The sequence below is a fragment of the Echinops telfairi genome, unplaced genomic scaffold, assembly GCF_000313985.2.
Source record: "Echinops telfairi isolate 266 unplaced genomic scaffold, ASM31398v2 ScPeMD7_3533;HRSCAF=4204_0, whole genome shotgun sequence".
In the NCBI taxonomy this organism is placed as follows: Eukaryota; Metazoa; Chordata; class Mammalia; order Afrosoricida; family Tenrecidae; genus Echinops; species Echinops telfairi.
This window is the reverse complement of record NW_022107431.1, coordinates 49,600,434-49,612,560: the sequence shown is the minus strand read 5'-3', so window position 1 is coordinate 49,612,560 and position 12,127 is coordinate 49,600,434. Positions and strand designations below refer to the sequence as shown.

Genomic DNA, 12,127 nt, shown 5'->3' with positions numbered 1-12,127 from the left:
CCATTATCTTTTCGCTCTGTTTCCCCACACTTCTGAAACCCCCCTGTATATAAATCCGATCAAGGCCAGAATAGTGATTTAAAACTGTCACTGGTTTACCTCCCCGGGGAAACTGAAACAGTGCTTTATCTTGGTCTGCGGCCGCACCCACCTTCTCAACCTCTATAGCCCTCCAGATCCGTTCTTGTCCTCTGCTACTACCCTGGCTTTCAGATTCCTTCCCATCCTTGCCTCCCCTTGTTGTTGTCTATTGGGATTCTCCCAATGGTTTGGATTATTTCCTTCAGGTGCTTTGTCATTGCAAATCTCATGTGCATACTCTTTCCAGTTTGACACTTCTCTGGGATTTTCCAACGCCAAGTTCACTTGGTTGAAGACATCCTACCCACCCAGTCTCCCCATCAGCTGGACACCCCAGTCTGCTGGTAGTGTCAAGTACAATACCACTGGGAAAGCACTTGCCGGGAAGTCCCCAGAAGAGTGTCTCTTTTGTTTTCCTTCGTCATTTGCCTGTCTGACTTACTTGCACCTCTTACCATCTCTGTTGGTGTGTGCCACTCTGTGGTGGCTTGTATGTTGCTGAGATGGTGGAAACTATGTCATGGCCATTTCAACTCTCAGAAGCTTTGATAATGATGCATAGGCTCAGCAAAAGTTGCACGTTACGGCAGACTAGAAAGAAAAACATGGAGACCTACTCCCCCAAATTAGCCAGTGAACATCCTATGGATCATAAACAATGAAAACAAACTCACCGCTATCAAGTCAGTGCTGACCCATAGTGACCCTGTGTGGGTTTCTCAGACTGCAACTGTTCGTGGGAATAGAAAGCCCAGTCTTTCTCCTGCGGAGCTGCTGACGATTTCGAGCTGCCGACGATTCAGACCGTAGCCCAATGCGTAACCACTAACTACATCTCCAGGGCTCCTCTATGGATCCCAACAGAATATGATGTGATGTTATCTGACTTAGACATACTGACGTTCATGCAAATGGTTCAGGCCTGCTCAAGGCTTCATTTTGTTGTGCGCGGATTTGCTGTGAGTCTGAACAGCTCAATGGCGATGAAAACATTTGGTTTCATCTGCTTTGACATACCGTACTTGAACATTCGATACTTGATCCACACTGGACCATGGTATACACTGACCCAGGTGCATCACTAGGGTTGGTGCTGTCCAATATGGTCATCAATGGTGTCAGTCTCCTCCTGTCTCCCACCCACCAATGTCATTCCCCTGCTGCCCCCCACGATCCACAGAGTCCTTAGGAATGCTTATTATCAATTTCCATTATAGAATAAACTCTGATAGTTGTAGTTGTACATTGCTTAGATGTAATAATTCTATGATCATATGAATACTAAAACAAGATTACTTTGCAAAATCCTTCTACATAGAATTACAACATTATTAGTAACTGGCTGGAAGCCTTTAAGTGTTTTCTCCTTCTTTTCCTTTAAATTCTTTCTTTAGTATCAAAGAGCGGTTGATAATAGGTTCACAAATATACAGAGTTCTGCTGAAACACCACACAAAACTTTTATAGACAGTTGGCCTGGTCCCCTAGGGATGCCACTGCATTGACCCTTGCATTGGCGGATTAGTTGAGGAACGGCATCCGGGTTTCTAATGATGGTTACTGGCTGAAGAGATGCTGGATGAAGCTGAACAGAATTTGACCTTGGTGTGCCACAGCCAGTGCCTGCCTCAGGCAAGGGCAGACGAGGTTGAATCGCGCACTTAGAGATAGCCATCTCTGGATTAAAAATGTCTTCCTTTCTTCAAGGCCTGATACCTTAACTGCAAATATCTCACAATATCTATTTGCGTTCCTTTCTTCAACTTCCAGTCTTTTAGTACAGAAGTGATTTCTAACGCATTAGCGATTCCCATGCATATTTGCTGCGCAAATATCTGTAAAGCAGAAATGGTAGGAACGGCATGTCTTTTCTCCAGTGAGGTCCTGTGCTGCCATTGCCTTTGGCAGAATCCATTTGGTGGTTGCAGTTTGGGAGTTTCATCCATCTTCCTAGCTTTAGGTGGGCACCAGAGTAGTTTCTGGATTGAATGTTGTCTGAAAAACTGTCCTCACAAATTCAAAAGGCTTTTCTTCTCTGTTTTTCATCTTTCACCTGCAGTTACTGATTTCTTAGAATAAAAGAATCAGTTTTATTGATGAAATGTGAATTCCTATAACATAGAGTCACGGTTAGCCTGCAGAATTGAGTCTGGTCTCTGTACAAAACCTGGCACCTCTCCATAGGATATTCTTATGTATACTAGGGGATACCCCACAAAACTGGATTTTCCCCCTTTCGCAAAGATATGTATTTAAAAATTTTAAATAAAACCTTATCACTTTCAAAGTACTCTCCATTACACTTATTACATTTGTCAAATCTGTGATTCCATTCTTGGAAACATTTTTCAAACTCTTCTGTTTGGATGGCTGACAGCATCTCTCTTGTTTTTTCTTGACCTCTTCTATGTCATCAAATCGCTGACTTTTCATGTCCCTCTTCATTCGTAGAAACAAAAAAGAAGATGTACGGAGTGAGGCCATGTGCATGGGGCAAGAGAGGCATGCTGATTTTTTGCCCAAAACTGGTGCACTGAGATGGCTGTGTGAGCAGGTGCATTGCTGTAGTGGCAAAACCAGTCCCCTGTCTACCACAAATCAGGCCTTTTTTTTTTTAAACATTTTATTAGGGGCTCATACAACTGTTATCGCAATCCACACACACATCGATTGTGTGAAGCGCATTTGTACATTATTCTCAAAACATTTTCTCTCCACTTAAACCCCCGACATTAGGTCCTCATTTTTCCCCTCCCACCCCGCTCCCCCTTCCCTCATGAGCCCTTGATAGTTTATAAATGGGTATTTTGTCATATCTTGCCCTGTCCGACGTCTTCCTTCACCCACTTTTTGGTTGTCTGTCCCCCAGGGAGGAGGTCACATATAGTTGCTTGTAATCGGTTCCCTCTTTCCTACCCACTCTCCCTTTACCCTCCCTGTTTCGCCACTCACACCACTGGTCCTGTAGGGCTCATCCGCCCTGGAGTCCCTGTATTTTCAATTTCAATTTCAATTCCTATCTGTACCAGTGTACAGGCCTTTTTTATTGCACAGTTACACAATCTTTTCAGAACTTCTAAATAGAAAATTTGATCAACAATCTGACCTGATGGAACAAACTTCCTATGCACTGTTGACATTTTTGTCCGTTTGGGAAGTAGACAGATGTCCAGAAGAAGGTTTGTCATCAGTGGACATGACACCTTTTTTGAAAGGGGAAAACCACTTGTACACTTGAGTTTTTCCCACAGTGCTGTCCTTGTAAGCTGTGTTCAACATCACACCAGTTTCTGGGACATTTTTCCCGGGCAGGAAATAAAACACAGCTACATGCTGTTCTTTTAAATCGGTCATCACAAAAAATGAGGTTCGAGTGGAGCTGCTTTTACCAAAAACAATTTCACTGTGAGCAGGGAGAATCTTTCCAGGCAACGCCATGGGGTGCACTAACTCAGGTTGAGTTGCTGGATGCTTGCCTATGCATACTATGAAAGCTTCACAGGCTCAGAACAATTCAGTTTGGGGGGCTACGCCCTCATATGCACTGCGTTATTTCCTAATAGGCCTCATCTTCCAAGAAAGTACAACTCAACTTACCTTATAGTGAAAGAGGAACAAACCACAGAACAGACTGTACAAATCTGCTGTGAGCAGAGAGAGGTTGACCGAAGTGGCGCTGGTTTTCTTGATGACAATCGGCATAAAGCTGTACAGACCAAACATGCAGGCACTAAAACCAACGTAGAGCAGTCCTGCGAGGATGGGAAGAGGAGGGAGAGGATAGGGTCAGAGCATTGTTAGCATCTACAGTGGGTGAACAAGGAGGAACAGAACACATCACTTACCACTCACTAATGGTAGATTTCCACTCACGGTGTTTACCAATGTTTATTACTAGGCAATGGACAGCTGAGACATAACATTCAATTTGCTTGTGGAAAATGAAGAGCCTACTTCTCCTTACTTATCTGATATTAGCTTCTTCTAGAATGGAGTGCCTCTCAGTGGTTAGATTGTCAGAACTCCAGGTGGAGGCACCCGAACCCTAATCCCATTTTTACTGTTATTAACTTGGTATCCAAGTGTTGAGAAATATTTTTCATCTCATGCGTTTCTATTTGTAAGACAGGAAAGAAACTTCTATCAAGGATTTCTTGCTTGATATCATGTCCTTACAATTGAAGGAGGTACAGAGAAAAGAGTCAGAATGGAGTCAGAATGCTGAGTTGGAATCTTAACTGTGTGACCTCGGTAAGAACACTTTATTGTTGTGAACACGCGGTGATCTATGAACCGTGTTCAGCTCTACCTGCAGCAGGGTCCTTCTCCCCCTTCCCCAGCACACCAGGGACATTTGTGGGTGGAATCTGTGACTTTACAAATAAGTAACCAAGTAAATAACTGGGTTGTAGACCATCAAAATATAGTTACGTTTTGAAAATGTGAGAGATAAAGCAAAGCAAAACAAAACACCCTTTACCATGCTATATGGCCAGTATCTTACTCTGTGAATTCCTGTCTCTATACAACATACCTACTTATAAAACTTTACATATTAATCTCACCAGTACTCAGGTTTGCAGCTGACACATTGGACTGCTAATCCCAAGGTCAGCCGTTTGAAATCGTCTGCTGCTCCGAGGGAGAAAGATGAGGCTTTCTACTTCTGTAAAGGGTTACAGTCTTGGCAACCCACAGAGGGCGTTCTACACTGTCCTATAGCATTGCTACGAGTCAGAATTCACTTGGTGAGAATAAGTTTGGTTTTGTTTTTAAGCAGGGGTTAAAGCTATATAAAATTCAGCTCATCTTTTCCCTGATGTCAATATAGCCCAAATGTAGAAATATAATACTTATTGAAAGAAATAGGGTAAAACAAGAATAAGCAATGCACTTCAGTGCCTAGATGGGCATTAGATGTATCTAAGTAACTTTTCCAAAGAGATCCTTCATTAAATGGGTCTGAAGTGTATCCTCTGAACCTTGTGAATTTTGTAGGATTTGAATAATATCTAATTCCTCTGATTATAAACACCAATGATTCTTCCCAAGAGAAATTTGATTTGCCTGCATGAAAAGGAATTATGGGTGCAAATCATCAATCTTTAATTTTCTGGTCCTAAAAAAATTTTTCCTTTTTAACATTAAGTAAGAAAACTACAATATAAAAAAATTTTGTTTGAACATTAAGGAAGGAAAATCAGTACAATAGCCCCCTCTAGTGTGGTAGAAATGTCCCAAGAGGAGGTGGAATAATCACTTTTTATTTGTAGTACTATAAATGTCCTCACGAGAGTATTCTGTCGTCGTCTAGCCATATGGCTTTTTGGTCCCCCCCAAAACTATTAGCCGTATAAAAGTGGTCAATTTTCCCATTTGGGGGTTTCATTTTCCTTATAACCAAGTGACTAAAAAATGTAATACTGAATAATCTATGTTTAATATAGGAAAGGACAAATATAGTTGGGTTCTTTTATGGAAACTGGGATTAACAGAATAGGGACAAGGCTTATCTCTGAATTTACTTACAAATAATCATCAAACTTGCTCAGAACATGGTCCAGGCACCAGAGTGGCTGTACTACGAGGGCACCCTGATTTTGATCGCATCCTGGGTGAGCTAGAAGGGTCTGGAATCCCGCTCATGTACCACCTTGCGGAGTACACCAGGGGCACTGGGGTCGTGCGTGGGCGTCTCATACAGATGTACTTACTGAACCTTCCAGCACTGAGCACTACGCTGTCCCCGGTTTTCTGCTACTGACTAAGAATATAAACAAAAGCTTAGAGCTAAATGACACCGGATGTGTATTAGTGCTTTGAAGAGAGAAGGGGGTTGTTTGATAGAGAATAATGGCTACATGGGGCTGCTTTAGAGAGAGCAGGGGGGTGAGACCAGGCTTCTTTTCTGAGGTGACATTTACCTGGAGTACTGAAGGGGTGGGGGGAAGTTCAAGAATATTTTTGGAAAGACTGAGAAGGAACACGACCTTGTGTGTTCCAGGAACTGCCAGAGGTTAGACTGAGAAGGATGAACAGAGTGGGCAAAGTCATGAGCCGGGGTGGGAAATTCATGCAGGATAGGTTATGTCCCGCTTTGGAAGTCTTGGAGAGAAGTTTGTATTTTATTCTAGCTGTTCCGGGAAGCCATGAAGGCCTTTGTAGCGTATGGAGAGTAGGGGCCAGTTTAGTTTCAGGAGGACTTTGACACCTCTGTGAGGCAGAGAGGAGGAATGTATGGGAGGTAGAAGACACACAAGAGATGCTCGGGGCTAACTTGGGATGGCAAAAGGGAAGTGGATGGGTTTGTGCGACTCCCCAAGCCCTGAGAGTGGAAGAAATGGAGTCCAACAAGGGGTTTGTGAGTGCTGGATGAAGCATCACACGGTTTCCTGAGATGGAGGACCAATGTTAAAGAAAATAGAAAAGCGTTTAGTTAACACGCTCAGTTGAGATGCCTAAATATCATGCAAGGGGACGTGCACAGTAGGGAGCTGAGCGTATAATTTAGGGCCCCGAGAAGAAGTGTGACTTCATAAACACAACTGACTAGGCAGGTAGCATAGGAAATAGGGGCACAAGAGGCCACTTGTTCTGCTAATCAAGCTCCCTTAAAATGCTTCAGAGCTTAACCATTCTAAGCACATTGTTTGAAAGTCCAGAAATTAGAATTAGAGGGGTGGGGGGTAGGAATGCTCACCCTCACAGTTAATCACTTTGCTAGACCAATCGATATTTTAGTATGTTAATAGCTTGTTCTGTGCGCACAGCGGAATCAGCCAAATGAACACATTGAGCGCGGAAATGCCAGTATTGCTGGAATGTGCTGTTCTTGAATGGACATTAGCCAGTTAATGGACTTTAGCAAAGCATCTGACTGGCCAACTTGCTGTCCATGTAGGGTTTTCAAATAATTGATCAACATGACCAATTGAATGACCTCAATTATTTGTTGATGGAGAATTACATAACAGCTGCAGCAGTTACTCATCAATATCGAGTCCATTCTGATTCCTAGAGTCCACAGGACTGAGTTGAAGTAGGATTCCTGGGGCGCTCCTCTTTCTTCTAATATCTTTCTCCTGCTGAGCAGCCCGCAGATTCACACCACAGATGTTTCAGTTAGCTTAAGCACTGCGCCACCAGGGTACCTTCTCACACCATCAGTAACTGCATTTGTAGATAGAGTGTGTGTCCAGGCATTCCTTACTTGAAACGGGTTCTTTCTTACAAAGATAGACGTTGGTTACTATTGCCCACATTCCCAAAAGAGAGCTTGAAGATATTCTAAGTGATCCTAGCAGCTAATATTGATTGAGTGCATTCTGTGTGTCAGCGGCACACACACAAAGTAATCTCTACAACAGTCTGGTGCCGTTACTCTTACTATCTTCTTTCTACAGACAGATAGAGACATAAAGAGTGTATCAGTCAGGAAGTAGAGTTCACACCAGGTTCAACAGAAGACAGTTTATATAGGGAACAAATCACAAAGGTGTTTGATGAGGCTACAGGGGAAACAGGGATGGTGAAGCAACCCAGAGATTAGCAGCAAGAGTGAATTCCTCCTACGAAAGCACCTAGAGAGAGATAGGGAAGGGGTCGGATGACCAGATGTCAAAAAGCGAGGGGTGCCCCATCGAACCACAGAGGAGACTGAGCCCATTTCAGAAACCTGACTCAAAACAGGAGGCAGGGAGAAATCTTCGGAATTCTCTCTGCTTCAGGCCTTCAAATCTTCCTCTATGCCTGCCCCCTGACCAAACCCAAGAGGAATCCTGCTGGTGGAAAGGACGCCTGGGAAGTGTGAGGTGCAGGAGTCCGTCACTGCAGTGCAAAGCAGAGCCGGGTGTGGGCAGGGGCTGATTCTGTGGGTGAACAGCAAAAGGGCAAACTAAGACTGTGTAGAGGTTGTGTGACTTGACTTCAGGATCCACGGCTGTGCGACTTCAAATCTTGAGCTCCTAACCACTGTTATCCTTTAGTTGTTTTGGAGAGAAATAAAGCTTTGAATATGTATCCTAGCTAAATCAAATGAGCTCCCGTTTTATATATGATATATTTATACATGACATGTTTTTATATATTCCATATGGGAAGCTTCCCCCACCCCTACCCCTGCCACCCTGCAGTTTAGCCCTGGTGGTGGAGTGGTTACGCATTGGGGGGCTAACCCCAAGGTCAGCTATTCAAAACTCCCAGCCACTCTAGGAGACAAAGAGGAGGCGTTCCACTCCTGTCAACAGTTACAGGCCAGAAACTGGCAGGGCCATACTACCATGCCACGTAGGGTCCGTATGAATCAGTATTGACTTGATGGTAGGGAGATGCATGCTTGTACATGATATGGAATAAACTCATCGCTTCATATGCATGTCAACGCTAGTGATCGAGGAAGACTGAAGAAGCATCGGTGGTGCTGGCAAGCGTACCATGGAGACTAGAAGAACAAACACCTCTGTCTTGGAAGAAGGACAACCAGAATGTGCCTAAGCAGCACGGACAGGGACACTTCAGCTCAAGTGCTTCAGACATGCTGCTCGGAGAGCCAATCGCCGGAAAAGGACATCATGCTAAGTGAAGGGGAAGGGCCGAGGGAAGGAAGACCGTCCGCCCCACGGACACACGGATGCACACAGTGACTCCAGCACTGGGATCAAACATGACAACTGGGAAGGTGGTGCAGGGTCAGGCAGGGTTTCATTCGGTCGTACACAGGCCGAAACCAACTCCATGGTACCTCACAACAACATAGGTGACGAAGCTTCTGGTTTACCTATTACATAAATCGTATGACTGCACATGACATGACAGGACTTGATATATGGTTGCCTCAACTTCCCAGGCCTCATATGAGCTATTGATAAAGAGTGAGAATGCATGCTTAATTAGGCCAAATCTAATTACGGCCTCCAAAGAACACAAAAGAACAGCCAAAGCAAATGATCAACCACCGCATTTAAAGAGCAGAACCCCTTAGAAGGCACAGCTGTTGGGGGCAGTTGCTCAGGCACACCCTGTCCGTCCTACGACATTCCACACCAGCTCACATGGTCCCCTGGGCTCTCCCTCAGCATGGCTAATGGGATCAAGGGGATGTTCAAGTTATTTACTCAGGCTCTGACGGGGACTATACCATGTTTGCTCCCCAAGAGAACATCTTAAATATATATTTTTTAGTTGGGTTTCCTGAGCAGGTTATTAGAACCAGTCTTTCTGTTCCATAGGTAAAAGAAAGAAATAAAACCATACAGCAAAAACTATTATCTCCCTCTTTTAATATTCTATCTTGCAATGGACGAAAGTAAGAAAAACAAAAGTGCTAAAAACAAACAAGCAAACAATGCATCCCAAGTCCATAAAATATAAAACACATTATTCCATTTACTACCATTGGAAAACAACCATCCCATTAATTAAAAAAAATATATATATATATATTTAGCCCAGGGATTGCATAAGAGAGATGGAAAGCAGGGGGAACCCCAAGGACAGAACACGGGAGAGGAAGTCAGTCTTGGATTCTGGTCTCCTAACCAACACACTGTGAGGTCCCCACCAGGTCAAGGTGATCAGAGCTCAGCGCTCTGACATGACTTTCTAAGAGCACGGAGCTGGTTTGGGGAGCAGCCCCCTCCTGGCGGAGCTGTCTTCTTCCTCGGTGGTCCATGAGTTGCAGATGTGTTATGCTCTAGTCCAGAAGGAAAGAAAATGTCAAGCATGACACGTCCTGTCACTGTCCCCACACTTCTCTTGGTCTAGTTTGTGGGGTGGGAGAGAGCAGGCAGGGTCCGACTGCCTTATGTGTTATTCATTCATGCATTCACTCACCTCTCACTCATTTGAAAAAGCATCTCTTTACTAAATGCTCCCCATTTACTGAGCTGGACATTAGAACCTTGTAGTAGATTGGGCTCAGGCACTGAGGATAATGGTGGCCCTAGTGTAAAAAATCATCAAAATAATAAGGGAGCCCTGGTGGCGTAGTGGTGACCAGTTGGGCGGCTAACCATAAGGCTAGCAGTTCAAAACCACCAGCCATTCCTCAGGAGAAAGGTGAGAACTTTCTACTCCTGTAAAGAGTTACAGACTTGGAAACCTACAGGGCAGCACTACTCTATTCTGTGGGTTCATTATGAGTCAGCAGGGCCTTGATGGCAGTGAGGGAGTGTAAAAAGGTTTCAAGCCTAACTGTAGTCCCACTTCAGAAAGAGAACGATGCATATTTCATCCCCCTTCTAGGCCACAGTGGCCTCAATTCTACTCAGGAAGGAAACGGATGGCCCTATAATGTGCTCCTTTTACACTGCCCTTCAGCATCTCCCACGACAGGAGGTTGACATTTTAATGGCAATACGAGAGCTCGGAATAAAACCATCTTTTGATGATACATTTAGCTAATGCTAAATTATAATAGAACCCTGGTGGAAGTGACATGACATCCACATAATTAGAGGGCAAGTTCTTTCTGATCATTGCTATTACCATCAATATCAAATTAATTTACACTCATGGACCGCTTGATGTGCAGTGTTACCAAGCACAGATTACGTTTTGTTTCCTGGCTCTGAGAATCACAGAGGTAAATGCATCTGTGACCTACGGCCGCCTTCCCTTCCCAGCTGCCCTCCTCTCCTTTCCCCCTCCCCGCCTCTCTATTGATTTCCATTTAATTATAACATTCTGCAGCAAAACGCGAGAGGAATTAAATGGCAGAACTCTGTGACAGACACAAGGCTGGTCAGCCCTTGAAGTCACTTGAGATAACCCGCAGGGAGAGTCCTGCATAATTCTGGAGCTCAGAGTGCGTCTTCAGAGAGAATTATGTTGGCAGCGAATCGGCCTTGGATGCTTGGGGGTGGGAACAGTGGTGCGAGGGAGTTCATATCATCTTTGTCCTCCACCGGCACGCAGAGTTTGATGGAAGCTGCTAGCTACGTGGAAGCTCAGACAGCAGGAGATGGAATGAGCCGCCCTCTTCAGCACTGGAGGGCCTTATGACTTGAACTGTGTGTCCCCCAAAACGTGTGCTGTAAATTTTAACCTGTGGACGCTGTGCCCAAGAGTATTTTTGGTATGCTAGTGAAGCCATGGTCAGTGTACAGTGTGCATTAAACCTCATCGCTTTTGAGATAGATGAAGTGCGGATTGGTGACTGAAGCAAGCCAGCATAAGCGCGGGAGCGAGAGATGGTGCGAGGCCTTCTGCAAGCAAGGCTGGGATTCAGGAAAGGCTGCGACCAGGACTTTTCCCAGAGGGGACAGAGAGGTGTCAGCTAGGATTGGGGGCCTGAAATCTGACTTCGAGCCTCCTCCATCGTGAGAAAAGTAACCCTTTTGTGGTACTTCTGTGAGAGTAACACTAGCAAACTGCAATCTCACCTGTACTTTCAACCCTCTTTGTATTCATTCAGCACACATTGCTCCAAACCTATTGACACGGACTCCCTGCTGACGTCTGGCGGCTCCAGGTTTTCTCTAGGGTGGCACCGCTCCATTGGGTTTTCTGGACTGTGGTCTTCACAGAAGGAAATCACAAGAGCTTTTCCCCCTTGGCACCACTGGGTGGGTTGGAATGACCACACCTTTAGGCTAGCAGCTGAGAGCAAACCGCGGACATTACCAGGGGCTAACCCATATTTTTCAAACTCTCTTATAAGCCAAGCTCTGCGCTCAGTGCGGGAAGCCTTGCATCAGGATATAGGCGCTGAAGGGCTATCCCGTAGGTTGAGGTCATTAAATGCTGATTGCGTCTAGGGCTTGGTGTGTGATCATTAGAGCATCCATCTGGATCTAAAGTATTTCTCATTTTTTAGTAACAAGTGGTTTTAGAAATAGATATAACCCACGGTGTCCTCAGAGCGTGTCTGCTGTTTCCCCTTAAGTCTGCCTGGAGAGCAACCAACCATTTCTTACACAGAAATGGCTCCCTCCTGAAAGGTTTTTTATAGGCTCTGCATGCCCCTTATACAATTTCTTTTTATAGCTTGCTGTTTTTTTAACCTTTGTTAAAGTGCTACTTTTTCTTGTGTGATATATATATATAT

General features: G+C 44.6%; 1 protein-coding gene across 1 annotated transcript in view; it reads right to left on the bottom strand.

Annotated features, from left to right (window-relative positions):
* SLC35F1 (solute carrier family 35 member F1) overlaps nt 1–12,127 on the bottom strand; it is a 251,847-nt gene that overhangs the window by 26,888 nt on the left and 212,832 nt on the right. The window contains exons 6-7 of the mRNA XM_013004495.2: nt 7,843–7,949; nt 3,679–3,833 (exon numbers count right to left, since the gene is read on the bottom strand). Coding sequence (XP_012859949.1) covers nt 3,679–3,833; nt 7,843–7,949 — 262 coding nt within the window. The remainder of the gene's footprint in view (nt 1–3,678; nt 3,834–7,842; nt 7,950–12,127) is intronic.